This window comes from Corapipo altera, unplaced genomic scaffold (assembly GCF_003945725.1).
Source record: "Corapipo altera isolate COAL_440 unplaced genomic scaffold, ASM394572v1 1b, whole genome shotgun sequence".
NCBI lineage: Eukaryota > Metazoa > Chordata > Aves > Passeriformes > Pipridae > Corapipo > Corapipo altera.
The window spans coordinates 16,456,025-16,474,320 of NW_020884881.1; the positions used below are offsets into that span (position 1 = coordinate 16,456,025).

Consider the following 18,296-nt stretch of genomic DNA (forward strand, 5'->3'; position numbering starts at 1 on the left):
ACAAATGACTGGGGCCACTGAAGTCCCAAAACCACTCCAGACACTGCTATGGCGAATGCATGAATTCATCCCAAGGCTACAAGTCTTGGGATTCAGCGGAATTATTTCCGCCTAATGCAGGAATTATCAGAAATAAACATCTGGAGAAGCCCACAGGGAAAAGTTCGAATTGCTAAACTGAAACATACCCTCCCCACAAAAACCGATGAGCAATGTGACAGCTGCACCACACCCACTCGTCCCTAAACCAGACTTGGGTGGGTTTGGGATTATTTTGGCTGAGAGGCATTATTAACTATTTGATCACGGTCTGGTAGCTGCCATTTGGGGCCATCCGGCTGCAAAGAGCCTCCAACCGGTGATGAAATGCAGCTGCGGTAACAGTGTCCCCCCGGCTCACAATCCCACAGGACCAAGGCTGGCTCTCACGTGCCGGACAGCTGGAAACTCTTACACGGATCTGCCGTGAGAAAGTACTCCTCGGTTCCTCGGCTCCCCGTGCAGCACCATTCCACGAATTGCAGGGGGATAAAGTTCTTCCGTCATGGGATCCATTCGAGCGAGGCGGCTGTATTTCAGGGACTGTCAGCCAGCAAGGAGGCACATTGCTTGAATTACATTCTTTAAACCCTGATCAGACCGAAACATTCCAACCCCAAACTGACGTCCCTCCAGGAGGCGCATCCACACTCTAATCGGCACTCAGGGTACCATTAAAACTCTGCTCAATAATTGGCTCTAAAGCAGGAGGGGAAAAAAAAAAAAATCTATGTAGTACTATTACAGATGCCCCAAGGAATCCACTTCCCCCTAAAGCAGACGACAGAATGCTGCTTAAACCATCCCCTGGCTACTCATTCGCTGCAGTTTCCAGGGAAATTACAGCTCTTCTGAACAAGGGACAATATTGTCCCTCAATTATTTACAGAGTTCAAAACTAAGGTCAAGATGAAGATTTAGAAACAGTTCAGGAAACCGTCTGGGTGGGGAGAAGGATAAGGTTGCGACATTACACGTTTCCTGTTGTAATAAAGCCTCCAAAGAATATCTGTGCAGAGAAAACACCAGACACCACTGTTAATGAAACCCTTCCATGCTCTTGACATCTGCCCAGTTTCCCCCCCCAAGCCCCCACCTACCCCCCAAAGGCCCCTCCCCGAGCACTGGTGAGGTCTCAGCAGCCTCACTTTTATTACTTCTAAACTGTTTAGGCTCTTGACATTTTCTCTGGGGTCAAACACTCCAGGCTGAAAATCTCCTGTGTCCAGAGAGGCACTTCAGAACCTAAGAGTCTCCAGAAGAACCTGAAGTTCCTCAAGATACTCCTCCAAACTCACTACCAGCACAAATCCCTCAGTGTCACATCTCACTGGGACACTGGAAACACCCACAGGAGAGGGGGTAATTCCTTGAGAAGAGGGCATCAGCTCCTGCTCCACACTGCCAGACAAGGTGAGGACCCAGACAAACCCATACACTGGAATGTTGATGCATTTCTTCAGGAAGTGGTTTTGCTAAAAGCTAACAATGTTTTCAATGTTTCACTACTTATGCAGAATTGGACCATCATTCCCGTGAGTTTCTTCACCATTCCCAGTCAAGATGCACAATGGTAAAGATTTGTGGCTTCTAGAAAATACTGTTCATGGTCATGGGAGGTCCTAATTATTTTCTCTGCAATGCCCTGCAGACTGAAATTTTCTCCAGATGTATAAAAATGGGATTTGAAAGCCCCAAGAGCCATAAGATTACTTCCCTCAAGCCCAGAAGGTTCATATTAAAAATGTCATTACCAAAAAGAAAAAAAAAAAGCCAAATCAGATGCATTCAAGATCAAAAACTCTTTGCACTGAGGCTGAGAAATATACAAACCTTTTTTTTTTAATTCCTGATAAATACCACATGAAAGATTAGCCAATAAAGTCTTTATATTTACAGAAATAACCAAGCTTCAGATTCAACTGCTTCCCTCTAATCATCTCCCCACATCAGTCTCCAATGCAAAAGCAGCCAAAAAAAAAGCTCCACATATGCTCCTTGCAGGGCCGTGTCTCAACTAAAACTCTAAAATATGGGAAACAGTTCAGTCTGAATAACAAACTGAAATAAAAGCAAGGCTCTTGTCCACTGTCCCCTGGTCACTGTCCTGCTCTTAACCTCTTCAAAACCCACCCCCTTTGCTGTGTATTGGTTGTGTTCAGCAAAAAGTATAGATTTAAAAATAAACCTAAATAAATGGGGCTTGTAAAAAGGAAGCTGTAGAAAATCTCCTGCTTTCTGCTTTTTTACAAAGTTCCTCTTGGTGTCCAAGCACAGACTCTGCCTCTTCCATCCTCTCTGGGTCTTGGAGACCAAAATATGAGTCATGCCTTGGCCCCTGCAGAGCCTCACAAAGCGTTGTACTCCACACACTTGGATGGGTCTGTCGGGAAGTGCTTCTGGCAAATGGTCATCAGCCTCTTCAGCCCCTAGGAATTAACAGAACAAGGACAATTCCATAATAAAGCATCTGTAATAAAGCTGCAGCTGTCAAATAAACATAACAGCCTACAGTATTTTTAAGCTTAACAAGAAGAATTAAATAAGAATAGGCTGCTATTTCGGGCTTGGGATTTTTTGGGGGGGTGTTTTTTTTCAATTTAACTTTTATTAACCTTTCTCCCTGCAAATTGTCAATTTCTCTCCGAAATAAGAGAAGTCTGGGACATAACCATAGAAACGTGGTAAGATTCATAGTGAAGGATCACAGAAATGCTTTAATGCCTCTTTATCACTAAGGGAGAAAATGGTATCACAACAAAATATATTTAAAAGAAAGTTGAATATCAAAAGTAATTCTAAAGAGCAAATAGCAATTTCTGAAACCAAAACAAGCTGCACAGCCAAGAAAAGAACCAAACACTTCTCAGGAGGAGAAATGTGGTACCACATGTGACACTCCAGAGGCAAACTGAAGAAGCAATCAAGGAGAAAGACAGAATGTGGACTTTTCAGTTCTTTCAAGGCATCCGTTGCCAAAAACCAACGTGACAGAAACCCTGTGATTATTTTCTTTCAAGTCATACAGAAAAGTCTAACAAAGAAGAAAGCAAACTGCTGCAGTGGAAATGTAATTTAGCAGTGACATGTACTCCTAGTGACATGTACTCCATGTACTCCAAGCCCTGTCCCTGTCATTAGACACTCATCATGGAAGGCAGCTCTTCACTAAGGGAAAAATGATTCAACAGAAGATGCTTTGGCCTTTTCAACACAGGCAAGAATGGAAAGTATGTCCCAGCACCAGAACAACTCCTTGTTTGGGATGTTATGATCCCAGGGTCGCTGTAAATCAGAAACATGTTAGCTTCACGTAACTGCTGGGAGCACAGTGACAGGACCCGAGGGAATGGCCTGAAGTTGTGTCAGGGGAGGTTTAGGTTGGATATCAGAAAAAGATTCTTCCCCCAGAGGCTGGTTGGGCACTGAACAGGTTCCCCAGGGAAGTGGTCACAGCACCAAGCCTGGTAGAGCTCAAGAAGCGTCTGGATGATGCTCTCAGGTGTGGTGTGACTATTGGGGAGAGTTCTGTGCAGGAATAAGGGTTGGACTTAATGGTCCTTGTGGGTCTCTTCCAACTCAGCATATTCTGTGATTCACAATGATAATTTTTCACATTATGATATTGAAAACTATAGTTGAAGAGAAAGCAAAAGTTATACTTGTAGCACCAACACAAAGAGACTCAGACTAGAAAGGTGAAGTTGCATTTTGCAAGCAATTTTCTTCCAAACATCTGCAGAAGATGAAAAGCAACAGGAGTCCTGCCTCTTCATCGGGAAGACATTTCTGTAAACCTCCCCTGCCAGAAGCTCTGAGCTCCAAGATGCTGCTCTAGAGGATTCAGAGTTAAGCCAGAAGGTCTTTATCTCAACAAAACTGCAACTAGCAAAAGGCAAATATATTTAACAATACAAGGAGAGAAGACTTGTTTCCTCAGACCTGTCCAACCACTATGCTGAAAGGTCAGAGGAGAGAAACAGCACTGCTACAAATTCCACAACCAAAAGTTCACAACACGACTATGAAGATGCACAGGAGGAACTAAACCTGGAATTTTGAGACCAGATTGTTAGACAGACACTTTTGAAAACTGAATTAATTTACGAATGCATTTATCTAGTTGCAGAAATAGTCAAAAGGACTGTATTTCATGGTATTAAATTCTGTGCATGGTGTTTAAACCACGAGTTAAGCAGTGAAGGACCTCAGGAGAATCAAGCATGATTCACAACTGCTTTGGTGTTCCGAAAAACCCAATACACTGTTCCTGGTCCAGAACTAAAGAGCCTTCAGGTCCAGGATGAGCTACCCACTAACTGGATGTTATTCCTGAGCCAAACTGAAACAACTGTCTGTTTCCAGGGCTCTTTTACCACACCACCTGAATCTAATATTTCTCCAAGATCCTCCAACTTCAGAAGCAAACCTGTTGGATTTCCAAAGCCAACGTTACCTGTATGTATTTCCTCTGGGTTTCATCGTTCAGGACATGGGCTACGTGCTTGGAGAAGATCTTCTCCCGTCCCGTTCTCGCGTGGATGCCGACCATGGTGACACCGATGGGCCAGGGAGCATTCCCAATGGCCATCTGGAGATAGGCATCGTTGGCCTGAAGAAGTAAGTGCAGGCACTCTCAGCAAAAACAGGAAGAGCAGCAGGGAGCAGAGCATTTTTGCATTGCCAGATGCAGTAAAACACCCACTCTGGTCTCTCTGATTTGGGTTTCGTTGCACAACATCAACCAATTACACAACACACCTTCCCAATACGATCCGTGCTGAAATCTGAGGGAAGCAAGGACTGTGGACTTGACTGAGGAAAAAAAAAGCACTGGATATGGCAGTCTTATTACCTCTATTAAAACTGGGTTTTATTCTTTTTTTTTCTGGGTTTTATTCACTTTTTACTGGGACTGTTTTCAACTCGGTCATCTCGGGTTAAATAAGCACATTTGTGACAATGTTTATGACCAGAGTTGTAGCAGCAGTAAATCAATCTGAAATTTCCTGATCAAGATAGCAGATCCCGTTTCTAAAGCTGTAGCAGAAAACATCCCTGGGGAAGAATAGGGATAAAATTCAAAAGGAAAATTAAATGGAAGAAAGGGAGAAAGGAAGAGAAATATTGAGCTGAAAAAAAAAAATCATGCCAACTTAGAAGCAGCAAGTGAGGACAGACACTGGGTTTATAGATACAATTACACAAACAAATTCAAGGATGTGGAGCAGGACATTCCTTCTCTATTAGAGAGCAGCTACAAAACTCACTGATAAAGAGTTCATTTATCACCTCCTATTCAGAAACTAGACAATAAGAAGTAGCAATCATGACCAGTGGGTGCAGATTCTTTCCAATTGGCACTGAGCAAACTGGGAGGTGAATAATGAACAAGACAGGGGGCTGCAGACAGAGCTAAAAGTAAATCTAGAGAAGGGACAGGATTTAGTCACCACCTACATGAGGTAGAATCTGAAAAGTCTTAGTCAAATACCTACTTGCTGAATTAAATACAGTTTTGTCATGAAACACAGTATGTGAACATGCAATTAAAGATCTCCAGGACTGTCACAACAGGGTTAATTAAGGCTGAGTGGGCAACCTGCATTCTGGCATTTGCCTGCTGTCAACACAAAATTAAAATCTTTCAAGCATTTCAACTAACAAAGCAGTAAGAATTTGTTGCTGGCAGTATTCACTAGGATGCACAAAGCAAAAAAGCACAGAAGACAAGAGCAGGCAAAAAGAGACAAGTCTCTCAAGAAGCAAAATGGAAAATTAGCCTAATTTAAAAAAAAACCCAAAACACCAAAACTTCCAAATGTGCACTCAAGTCCTCCAAAATCTGTGACATTTACTTAAAGCCAAGCACCTCCAGGAAAGAGGAGCACAGCTGATTAACCCAGAGATAAACCACATTCCTGCATGCTCCTTACTTTGAGAAGGCATTGGAAAGGGAATTTCCATCTAATGATGACAACCAAAAGAAAAAAAGATGCCCCAAAACAAAACCCCTCTATCATGTATCCCACACATTCACTTCTAGTTTCACATGATTTGGATTAAACTTGTCTTAGGCCATCTTAAGTTTTTTTCAGTATCAAAACCAGGTTTGCTTGATTACTTGACAAATTATCCCAAGTCCTCAAAAGAATAAAAAGAAATACTAGAAATTTAAAGGCAAAACACAGCTCTATTTCCTCTGCATGCACGAGCTGCTTAGGCAAATGCTACCAGTATATGGGTTCCACTTCAGAAGGCAGCTACAAACAAAACCTAACACTGCCTTTGATCTTGTGTCCCAAGGTACTTCTGCCTCCTCCAGTGACCAGCCTTTGTCCAAAAAAACTTTTCATTAACTTATCTCAACCTTACCAGGCCAGTTAATGTGAGCATAGCCAAGGAATGGGACAGTATCTCATATTCACTAACACAGTTCACCTCAATTTATAATTAATTAATCAACACCTATTACTATTCATTCAATACCTTCATTTAACCTTACAATATCAGTTTTCCTATAGAGGATTCCTCTGCAACTTAAACCATCTCTCAGAAAAATTCTCTTCATGTTTGCAAAGATATGCAGTTTCATGAACCTCAAAAGATCTATCAGGCTGTGGATCAAACACTACTTGGAGCCTAACATTTATCAGCAGTTTTTCATTTTGTTTGAGTAGATGTCATATTTCCAGCTATGTATCTTCAAAATTAAAAAAATGGGAATGTTTAAGCAATAAACTCCTTCTTTTACAATCAGACAGTCTGAACATGCTGAAAGAGTGCAAACAAACGTACCTTCACATATTCTCTTTGCAACATGAATTTAATAATATCTGTTATTGATTCTTTGATGTCTGCAGGAAGTGTCTACAGGAGAGGGGGGAAAGAAAGAAAAAAAAAAAGACATTTACTTCAGAATTGCAGCTCAGGAAAATCATCCTGCTCAGCATTTATACAAAGTTTAACAACTACCTTTGCTTGAAGACTTTAATAAAGGAAAATATCTTTGTTATTTAGATGAAGGATCTGAAGCAGGAGAGATTAAGTGGTTACACCTGGTAGTTAGTGGCAAAGTGCAAAATGCAACCCCAATTCCCCATCGTGTTTCCAACCCAACAAACAGGTGATGCTTTAAGCAACACCTGGAAAAGCAGTGGGCAGGCAGAAGGTTTCACTGATCAAGATGAAGTCAGAAATAAGCATCACGGGCTCTAGAGACAGAAACTCTGATCAACTCAGTTATCCCCTCTCCTTCAGAGAAGATAACAGCCTTAGGAAAGGGTACTAATGCTGGGTTAAAGTGACATTGAGAGGTGATTCACCCTTTTCCGGAGTTTTCTGAAGAGTGGCCTCAGGTAGGACTCCGTCTGTTTCTGAGTGGCGCTGTTCAGCTTCCCCTGCACTCCCCGTTTCACGTAGTCTTCTCTGGCGTTCAGCTCCTTGGCCCAAACTCCAAGAAGAAACTGCACGGGACGAAGCACATTTGTGTCATGGTGCCATCTAGTGACTTCCCCGGCAAATCAGACGGGAACAGCGGGTTAAGCCACCACGGCAAAACGAGTTAAGGAGGTAAGAGCCTCCTTCAGAAGGACAGGCAAGGATGCAGGAACAACCCTCCTGTCTTAAATGTATACACACACATTAAAGCTTCAACTCTTGCTGTGACTTTGATCATCACAACAGTGACTGGTTGACTCAAATGAGAGGCAACACAGGCTTCTTGTCAGGAAAAAGGAAGCAATTTTCTGCTATCCATTTGAACCCGTGGACTTTAAAATTCTCTTATTCCACATAACAGTATCGGATGACGTTCCAATTCAGTTTGCATTGTTCCTGGCAAACTCCTCAGAAGGTTTTGATGCCACAGGACTACAGAGAGGCAACTACATAAAAGTGCCTCAATTATCACATGGAAATCAAAACTGTGTTTGTTTTGTCTGGAAAAGCAGGACCAGATTTTGAAGAACGTTGCTCTCCCAAGAGCTCTTTCCCAGGTCTAGCAGAAGTCACTGCTGTGACTAACAAAGGCTGTGGAGTGCCAAGCAGGTCAAAAACCCCACATCTTAAGCACAATGTGTGAGTCTTTTCCTCAGGCAGCTTAAACCAACCCTTCTATTCATGAAATGTATCTGCATGGTGGTAAAAATATGACACGGCTACAGAATAATTAATCCAAAAGAGTTTGCTACCTTCAAGAACTTTGTTATGATGTCCATATCATAGTGGTCATCACCACGTCCTAAGGATTCTCCCAAAGCCTAAAACAGGGGGGAAAAAAGGCAATTATTTCCACTTTGTCTGGAAGTTTACCACCACCACCACAGCAAAGCTCACCACATTGTGAGTTGTAATAAACTCCACCAGAAATCCAAAACACTGACTAGGAAACAGAATCAAACAGCTGTATATGCTACTGAGATTCATTTATCTATTAAAAACATTTATATCAAAAAGGCCATATGATTTACTTCTAAAAAGTCAATGCAACAGTAAATCTTCATTTGTTAACTACTAAATTATTGGCACAATTAGCAGCTGTCTGACAGCACCGTATTAAGGGGAACTGTGGGTGCACAGCTTTTTTGAGATCCCCAAAGCCATCAATTAACCTAATTATTTTGTTAAGCTATTTCAATTCTCTGATATACTGGGGCTTTTTACCATTTAATTGTAACTGTGAATTTGAGGGAAGAAATCCAAACAAAAAACCCAAAACCAAATAACAAACCACCAAAAAAAAAAAACACAACCAGCTGTATGCTCCAATATTCTACTTTCCTGCCAAAATCTCAAAACTGTTAATACTAACAGTAATTTTTAGAAACATTTTCCAGTAGGTATAGTTGGATTTATAATATATTTCCATTGTCCTTACATTTCCAAAGTGAGTTTTATTTTTAAAATCTCCTAGATTGAGAGCACACTAGATTGAGTGTAAGCCTTTATGCTCAAGGTAATGCAGTTGAAGTAGCATAAAATAAAGACTGCAGTGTTTTCAAACTTTTTCAGAAAAAGATTGCTTTCATGGCTCAAACCAAGCCTGCCCTACTACCCTAAGAAGAGGATATTTTGAGAACTAACAGATCAATACAATGCAGCTCCATTACAACTGATTTCCATCCTGCTACTGCAGTTATTTTAAACCAGAACCTCTGGCACCCTAACAAAAAAGCCAGACTATTTCCTACTAATAATGTATTCACTTAAGCTTTCAGTTATAAATCAGATTATTTCTTAAACATGCTTTTGGAAGGATGTTAAGATTAACTCCTGCAAAGAGTTTTGAAGATTAAGCGTAAAAGTCTTCAGCTCAAGTTAATGTGCTTTTCAAAACATTACCCTAAAATACCAGGTGTTGAATGCATTTCATGGCACTCACTCTCTGCTCACTCACACAAATACTGCAGGATTCTTTCAGAATAGAGTAGCTGTTCACACTCAAATTTCTGGGACACATCATCTCTGCACTTCTTGTATTTCCTGTGATCTGCCTCCTGATGTTCACTTTTTTTTTTCCATCCTGGATGTTCATGTATCAAACATTCTTTCTGTATGTCTGTTTTTTCAGCATCCGTATTTCTTGTACAGGGATAATTCACTGGTACTGAGCTCCCTACCCTCTCAAATACTCACTGGAAATGCTTCAGAATTTATGACGAGGTAATGTGTTGTAAATAAATTCTCTACCTCTGAAACACCTGCAGAAGGAATCCTAACTGCATCACTGTCTTTTGAGGCAACACCTGTCCCCTTTCTGATGAAGTGCTGTGAACAAAGACCATCTGAGTTCTCACTTGTCTACTGTGAGCACCTATGATGCAACTCAAGGCTTAGAAACCTAAATTCCCTATTTAATGATACTTCAGAATGCTTCAGTTAGCTGCTGAAAACAAGGTTAACTTTGTCTAAACAATCCTGAAGCTTTCTCACAACAACATGCTACATCTAACATCCCTTAATTAAGATATAACCATCCCATACTTCTAGTTCTTCAATAGTAGTGTTCTCCTCATGGACTTTCAGGTCATTCTGGGAGTCGTCGTCTCCTGCTTCTTGGCCGCCTACAATTTCATTCAGATACTGCTGATCAATCTTATCCAAAGCAGCCTTCAGGTCATTTCTCAAGCCCTAGAAAAGATTAAAAAAATGACTAATTTAGGAAAAAACCCTCAAGTAAATAAAAGCCATTCAGTATTGCCACTGTGAGCATTCAACTGCTGTTTAAGAAAAGCCAAATTCTTTAAAAACATGCATGAAAGGTTTAGCTTTGTTGTCTGACTTTAAACTAAATTCCAAGGATTGCTTCAGCACTTAACAAAAAGCAGGTGCATGAACTTCTGCAATGTTCATACCTATCAAAAAGACTTTTTACAGTATTTTTGCCAAAAAAGCATGGAGGACGGAATCAGCTTCTAGGACTTTAAGACATTGTCTCCAAGCAATGGACTGAACCACCTCAAAATAAACAGAAAACCTACCATAACCATCATCAGCTCTACAAGTCTTTAGATCTGCCCTAAAAAAAGCTGAAATAAGGTAACACTGTCATGGTTTAACACTCCTTCAGTACTATCACAGAAAACATTTACATTGTTTCCTTTTATTACAAATTATTTAAACATACCAGGGTGTTTTATATATATTAAGTGTTTTAAAGCCTCTAATATAGAATAGGTGATTACAAAACCAGAATCAGTTTAAAACCATTTATACAAAGTTAAAAGCTGCTTTTAAATAGAACAAGAGACTCGCCTTAGTCACAGTTGGGGGATTTGCATTCCTGTCTTGAGACATAAAATATAAAGCTCCATAAAGGAGTATGACAGTTCTTACCCTCAGATAAATTCAGCCACTCCACAGGGAATGGATATGCACAGTTATTTCCCCTCTTCCATCATCATACTTGGCTGTCTGGAACGTTTCTATTAATCATTTAGTAGTCTAAAAACGTCTGAACCACAAACTGGTGGTGACTAAGCACCATACAGAATCCCCCCCCAGACAGCAACAGGAGTGGCTGAAACATGTAACACACAAATCCAATACAGTCCTATTCATGAACTCACTATTTCCTAATACATCTATTACTGTCATCCATGTCACTCAAGGGGAAGCTTTCATTAGCAGAATTTTTATTTTTAAACATTCAGATCTGTTTATTTTAAAGACTTGAAGAGGAAAAGGCTTTCCTTTTATGGGCAGCTCCAGCAACAACATTTAAAACAATTCAGGTTGCCACAAATCAGGGAAGAAAATCCAAAACATCACTCTCTTAGTAGGGTTACAAATCTGGTTAACAGTAAATGCAAGGCAAACCCCAACTGCATTTCCTCACTTAACTGATCATTTCTTAACAGGAATAAATTGGTTATACCTTTTAGTCAGTTTTTGAACTGATGGCTGCTTTAAAGGGAAGGTGGAAAAACTGAAGTTTCTGTAACAAGCTATAGCTCTGGAATCCAGGGATTTGAAAAATCATTTATATGCCACAGAGACAGGATGCAGTCCTGCTGTTCCTTACCTGTACCTTCTCAGGGAGGTACATAACCACAAACACAGGATTGTTTTAACAGTAAATCACTGTTCTCTGCTGGTTAAAAACAGGAGCAGCACAGGCTGGGGTATTAGTGTCACCTGAAGGCCCCTTTTCCAACTGACAAGGGCCTGGAAGGTTTCTGGGGTTGAATTCTAACGCAATTGTAATTGTGCACAAAACTCTGACACTTAACATAGTTTCTCAGGCAATAAATGAGATGGAGCAGATAGTTCTCTTTGTTCTGTATTATCTTTCTTTCCTGAAAATTAAGTTACTGAAACTGATTTTCAGTAACTTTTATTGGGTTACTCATTGATTATCCCACTACAACTAAGTAAGTAAGAGCCAGTCTTACCTTGTTCACTTCAGGTGCAAGAATTTCTATCTTCCTCAGACGCTGAAATGCATCATAATCTGTTTCTCCAAAGAGCCTGATGGGCTCACCCCTCTCTCGTAACCTCCTGATAACCTGAAAAGAATCAAGGCATTCCCTGAAGCATAAAGGAAGCAAAATAAAACCCAGAATGACAGATTTATTTACTTTGCTTAGAATAACAAGCTGAGCTGGACTGGAGAGGAAATGGCAGTATTTTAAGCAGTAGAAAAATGTTTCAGACACTTTACAATCTAAATATAAAATTCCCACGGTATTTCAGTGAAAGGTCATTCCAAATATTACCAATCTAAATTTTGCATAAAATCCCAGGCTGTTTGACACAGCCTAACTTCTTCCTGCTCTAACTTGTTTAAACAAATACACAAAAATCATCCCTCTGGCAGAGCCTAAAGACCGTTTTCAAAATCACAAAGGAACTCACTTATTTGCCTGGGCAATAAAAATACCAGCTGGGGTGCAGGTTGTCCCAGCACAGCTACAAGATGATCTGTTGAAAACTCCCATCCTTAAGCATTTGGAAAATATGCAGTCCCATAACCTAATGGTTACTACTAAAAAGGAGATATAACAGAGGTGAAAAAGCCTCCCTTGACTGATTTGCAAAGTCACAGGCAGAGCCAAAAACTGAACTTTATTCTCCCAATTCCTTATTTCACGCACTGCTTGATAAATTTCTGTACACTTACCATTATTCACAGATTCATAGAATGGTTTGAGCTGTAAGGGACCCTAAAGATCATATGGTTCCAATGACCCTGCCATGGGCAGGGACACCTTCCACTAGACCAGGTTGCTCAGAGCCCCATCCAACTGGGCTTGAACACTTCCAGGGATGGGGCAGCCACAGCTTCTCTGAGCAACCTGTTTCAGTACCTCACCACCCTGAGAGTAAATTTTTTCTTAACCATCCAATCTAAACCTACTCTCTTTCAGTTTGAAATCACTCCCCCTTGTCCTGTCACTACAGTTCCTGGCAAAAAGTCCCTCTCTGGCTTCCTTGTAGGCCTCTCCAGATACTGGAAGGCTGCTACAAGGTCTCCACACAACCTTCTCTTCTCCAGGCTGAACAGCTCCATCTCTGAATTAACCACTGAAACTAAACAACTGAACTAAATTCACTTAGTCTATCAAACAATAGGCTAATTGATACAATTGATAATTGGGCTTACACTTCATTTCACGTCACCACCTCACTATGCAAACAGACTGGTTGGACAAAAAGAAACTAAATTAATATTGAGACCTTATTTCGTTTATTCAGTCTGGGTGTCTTGCTGTATGCTGGCAAACATTTAACTTGCAAATGTATCCAAAACAACAGGGATGGAAAGAGCTCTGGCACAGCAATACCTAAACCTGGACCAAAACATGCACACCAAGTGCATCAATAACAGGTAGAAAGTGCATACACAGGACATACAGACCACACCCCAAACCAAACATGAACCAACAGTCTGTGTTACAACCCCTGTAAAAAACAGTGAGTATCCTGCAAAATTAAGGGGACATGTGACATTCTTGGATGACCTCAGCTGTGAATTTCAGTACTTCCAAGATTAGAGTTTATTCTGCACTTCTGAACTTCCTGCTTTGGGGTATGGATCTGTTTGTGAACGTACAGCCACACGGGCATTTTTATCCTCAGAAAGGCAAAGAACACCCCAGCTGCTCTGGCTTCAGGACTGTTTCTTCTAGAGGTCAAGGTGAACTTCCAAAACTTAGTTTCTAAATTTGGTTCAGACCAATATGCTACAAAGAAAAGAAGCTGGAGGAAAAAAGTCTTGGAGAAAGTCAGCATGCCATCATCAGTATTATCCAAGGATAACACTAATATTCAGAATACTACTCCAGAAGTCATCTGAAAGAGCTGTAAAATGTCATAAGGCATCTGTGTAAATCCATATAACAAAAAGGCTCTACCCATCTGTATCTCCCCATGCATTCATTTGGAGAGCAGGCCCTTGATGAGCAAAGATAATCACTAATTGCTGACTGTAAAAATGGAAGCTTATTATTTAATAAAACTGTCATAAGAACTACAGGTCACTGGAAAAAAAATCAACCCTAACAAGAAATTTCAGATACGTTTGCTTTAAAGTCTAGGAGCCTGTTTATGGAGATTGATTTTACCTCCTGTCTGGAAAGGGTCATTGGTAACTTTTCTTCTGCCAGTTCCAGTTCCAGCACTGGATTTGATGCAGCCAGTGGTTTCTCCTCCTCTTCCTGCTGCTGTACCTACATTCAACAGACATAGTTACTAATGTGTGATGGAAATAAGCCCATACATTGATGCCAAATGATGTAAGTCAATGTAAAGATACAGAACTCCGGGACACAAACTTTAATAGGACAATATAAACCTTTAGTTTCATAGCTTTATGGTCTGTAATTGAATTTCCCAGAACAATAAAAGTTCTTGATGCTATCAGTAATTAACTAACACTTCTGCAGGTTGCAGGAAGTAGTCTCTAGAGCAAACAGAAAGGACAATTGCTAAAGTCTGGCAGTCACTCTAGCAGGCAGATGCCAGCACTGGTGCCAAAAATAGCAAATCCACCTGTTGATTCCTGCCCCTGCTTCATCCTCCTTACCCATGCAAAAGCATTTGCATTGCTGTGTGATAAACCAGAGGGGGGAAGTGATTCAAACAGAAAACAATCTGACGACCACAAATACAGGCACCGTTCCCAGCCCACTTCACCTCCTCATCCAGCTCACCAGGCACAGCACCTGGAAGGACACAGGGGCAAGAAGGAAAACCAAAGGGCAAGGAGAGAGTGGAGCTGCTTCTTCTACTGTTAAAGTGTTTGCTACCTACAGCTTCAGTGACCTGAGCACAATTAGCAGTGATCCACAGCTCCTGTTGGGTTTTGAGGGGTGCTCGTTTTGGGTAATGCATCTTTCTAACAAGCTTTCCAGGTTCAAAAGAAAAAAAAAAAAGATACCTACAACTCCTCATAGGAAGAGGATCTCATTAACAACTCCTCTTAATCCAAAAGAAGGTCCCTGATTCAAACAGAGCATTCCTTCTTCATTACACAATATTTTAATAATGCAAAGCAACTCTTTGATCAAAGTCACTTTGAGACAGCAGCCGTGTAGCTACAGCTCCCTGTATAAGCTCAAATTCAACACTTCTGAACCAGGAGAAGATTGCTGGTGGTAATATTCCTATAAAAAGGGAATATATCTTGGCTCTTCTCAGATTCCTCATTAGAATTTATTTCCTTTCCCTACTTGCTAAAAGGGAAACAATCCAATTAATCCCACAGCACCCTTCAGCATCCCCTGTGCATGGGCAGCACACTGTCAGCTCCAGTCTGCATTTGGGTTGACCAGTTTGATGAATGTACTAGACAGAATTCTTTTAAAGAAGCTTTTTTATTCTTTCAGACCACCATGCTAGCCTTGCACTCAGGTGTCAGTCTGACTCCATGTGCCTGGAAAGATCCATCCCTGGGGCTCCTGCTACAAGATTCAGCCACATATCTACATTCAATGCTGTATTAGCAAAGACAGAAAAAAAAATCAATCCTAAAAGCACACGTTTTGAACAAACAAGGAAGTACAATCAAATCAATGTTTAACACAAAGGGAGAGGAAAAATAAAACTTCCATCAATGCAGGAAAGGGGGAATTGACAGAGGACAGAAAATATGGAAGAACTGTGTAAAAAAAAAAATATATATACATATAAAAAGAAATATACTCCCGTGGCAGAAGGATACATACAAATTTTAACTTACAAACATTCTTGAAATCATAAAGAGACAGCAGCATTGGGGAAAAAGGTTTGATCCACTCTGTCAGCTGGACTCCAAATTACAAGCAGTATCTTTACCACAGTTATTTTTCTTTCAGTGCTTTCTTTAAGCAAGTGAAATTATTACAACTTATCAAGTCTAAGCAAAGCAAAAACGCACCTGCATTTAAAAAGAAATCAGTCTGTGTTCCACATCTCACTAACAGAGTGAAGAACAAATGCAGAAATCTGGGAGGCTCTAAAAAGGTACTAAGTTTAACAAAGTAACTTATTTTAAAACCATTTTCAGGGTTACATTTCACACCAAAACTGGTGCTGCAGCAGCACAGGTGACACCACCTTAGCCACCATGTGAGGTTCTGAGGGACTCAAGCTAATGCTCAAAAAGCATCATGCAGCCATTTCCACTTGGAAGATTCACCGAACTTCCTCATGATTATCTGCTGCAGGTTCCAAGAATGGTTTTGGCACTGATGTTCAAATATTCACAAACAGATCAAGGTTTCAGAATAAGTCACTAACTGGGTAAAGGTCACTTGAAAACAAAGCTCCTATTTGTGCCTTGTAAGAGCAAACAAGATTATGAAACTCTGTCTTCCACAGGGAATGCATTCCCCCTCCCAGACATGTCCCATCAGGCAGGCAAGGCAGGCACACACACTTGTCAATGACAACAACATTCTTTCCATTTCAGTAAACTCTTGCCCTGACACCATTACAAGGCAGATAAAGCCTTCCAGATCACCCATTTGTTGCAAAATGCCCCCGAGGTCACCAATTGTTCCTAATATTTTTGCCAGCAAGAACACAAGTGCTGTTGTTGCACAGTTCCAGTGCTGGATGGTCAACGGCCAAAACCCAAATATAAACACATGAAAGTTGGCAGATCTCTTTGATGTGCACCCACACTATACTGATTTCTTTTGTACATTTTGACAAGACCATGAAAATTGTCCAAATGGGTAAAATTATCCAAATGTATCCATCTATTTCCCGGTAAGGGTGGGGAAGGTGGCTATATCAGATCCAATGTTCATGCCTAACAGCACAATTTAAAAAATAAAGGAAGACAAGCTTTGATCCCGAGCCACTTCATGCTTTCCACAAAAAAGAAATAAATAAAATAAAATAAGAAATAAAAGCCAAACCATAACACAAACTTAAGTAGCTGCATATCATGCATATCTTTTTCCTGCATTGAAAATGGTTTTGGAAACTCATACCTCTCCAGGTGGCTTCTCATTTACAGGCTAATGTATAACATTAACAGATTGAACAAAGAACAACAATTATCATTAACAACATTGACACTAAAATTGATAATAAAATGCAGACTTTAAAGCAAACACACAAAGCCCTGGAAGAACAATTTCCATACCTTGTAGCCACATCTCTGGAAGTAGGCCTCCTCTTCCTTTTTAGCTAACTCACTGCGCTTGAAATACTTCTTACTTCCCTAAAAGAGAGGAGAGCTGTCACCAGTTCACAGTTTCGTGTGGTCATGTAAAACCAGCTCACACTTTCTTGCTTTGTTTGGGGGATTCAGCTACATCCTTTCCCAGAGATGGGAAAGGGTCTTTTCCACGGAAATAGAACTAGCTGGAAGCACCTCTGAAATCAGCAATACAGAGTGACTTTACAGGTTATACGTATAAGCAGATTCAAACACACAATGTGCTCACCAGCACTTTAAAAGGAACACGTTCTTTGCCATGTAAAGGCCTTTGTGGTCGTTGTTGTAAAGCTTCACTTCAGATGTGCACAACTGGGCCCAGGTTGTTTAGACAAACCACATAAAAGGCATCATTTTTACATTAAATCAAGGAGATGGGAGAAATCACCTTTGTACAAAGTATTTTACAAGCTTTCTTGAAGAAATGTAAGTGAAGAGACATGCCAGACACACAACAGCTAGAAAAAGTGGTCACCTCAAGGCATTTTGTTTCATTAGGATGAACTGTGACTTCTTCCTTCGTGATTTGCCTGCCTGACCTACAAGAGCCTCTGATGCCAAACCCAAATTCGGACATTGCTCTGCTTTGCTGTGGGGTTTTTAGGGACACACAGGGAGCTCTCAGACCCTCCCTCTGCCGCGGACAGAAGGGAGGACTGCGGTGAGGACGCAAACCACGCTCTGTTCACCAAGGGCCGCTGAAAGAAACAACTAAACCCACTCCCAAAGACCACGGGACACCCAAACTCCTCCTGGCTCCTGCCCGATCCCATCCTGGGCCACTCCTGCTCCTCCTTCCCAAACCTCATCCCGGGTTTAGGAATCCCCACCCTGGGCAGCTCCGACCCCGCTTCCCGGGCCTGTCCCGCCTCACTCCCGCCGCCCTCCCGCGGGACCGCGCCCCGGGCGGCTCTCGGTGCCCACCCCGACCGCCCTCACCCCCAGGAGCTCCTTCTCCTCCAGCTGCTGCCGCTTCCTGCTGATCTCGCGCTTCAGGATGTCCATGGCGGCCCCCGGAAGTGCCGCTGGAGAAAACAATGCCGTCACTTCCGGGGTGGGACGCGCTGCCGCGCGGCGCCCCCTGCCGGCTGGGAGGAGCGGCGGG

At 41.4% G+C, this 18,296-nt stretch overlaps 1 protein-coding gene across 2 annotated transcripts; it reads right to left on the reverse strand.

The window, feature by feature from the left end:
* Positions 1 to 1,856: 1,856 nt before the first annotated feature.
* On the reverse strand, positions 1,857 to 18,263 carry PRPF18 (pre-mRNA processing factor 18). 2 transcript variants are annotated; one of them, XM_027639858.1, is made up of 11 exons: positions 18,131 to 18,263; positions 17,117 to 17,194; positions 16,962 to 16,988; positions 14,106 to 14,210; positions 11,934 to 12,047; positions 10,024 to 10,170; positions 8,232 to 8,300; positions 7,365 to 7,505; positions 6,838 to 6,909; positions 4,496 to 4,651; positions 1,857 to 2,468 (listed from the first exon to the last, which is right to left on the reverse strand). In XM_027639858.1, the coding sequence occupies exons 1-11, from the start codon at positions 18,194 to 18,196 to the stop codon at positions 2,388 to 2,390; spliced, it is 1,056 nt and encodes a 351-aa protein (XP_027495659.1). In that variant the 5' UTR covers positions 18,197 to 18,263; the 3' UTR covers positions 1,857 to 2,387. The 2 variants fall into 2 exon arrangements, with proteins under 2 accessions (XP_027495659.1, XP_027495660.1); XM_027639859.1 differs by lacking the exon at positions 16,962 to 16,988.
* Between the last annotated feature and the right edge of the window lie 33 nt (positions 18,264 to 18,296).

What these genes read in the sequence shown, in the direction of transcription:
- PRPF18 (XM_027639858.1), bottom strand. Translation starts at nt 18,196, where the DNA reads ATGGACATCCTGAAGCGCGAGATCAGCAGGAAGCGGCAGCAGCTGGAG. An exon ending in TTGCACCTGAAGTGAACAAG is followed by an intron (nt 10,171 to 11,933) that starts GTAAGACTGGCT and finishes AATCTTTTCTAG; the next exon opens with GGCTTGAGAAATGACCTGAA. An exon ending in TCATAACAAAGTTCTTGAAG is followed by an intron (nt 7,506 to 8,231) that starts GTAGCAAACTCT and finishes CGTCCCGTGCAG; the next exon opens with TTTCTTCTTGGAGTTTGGGC.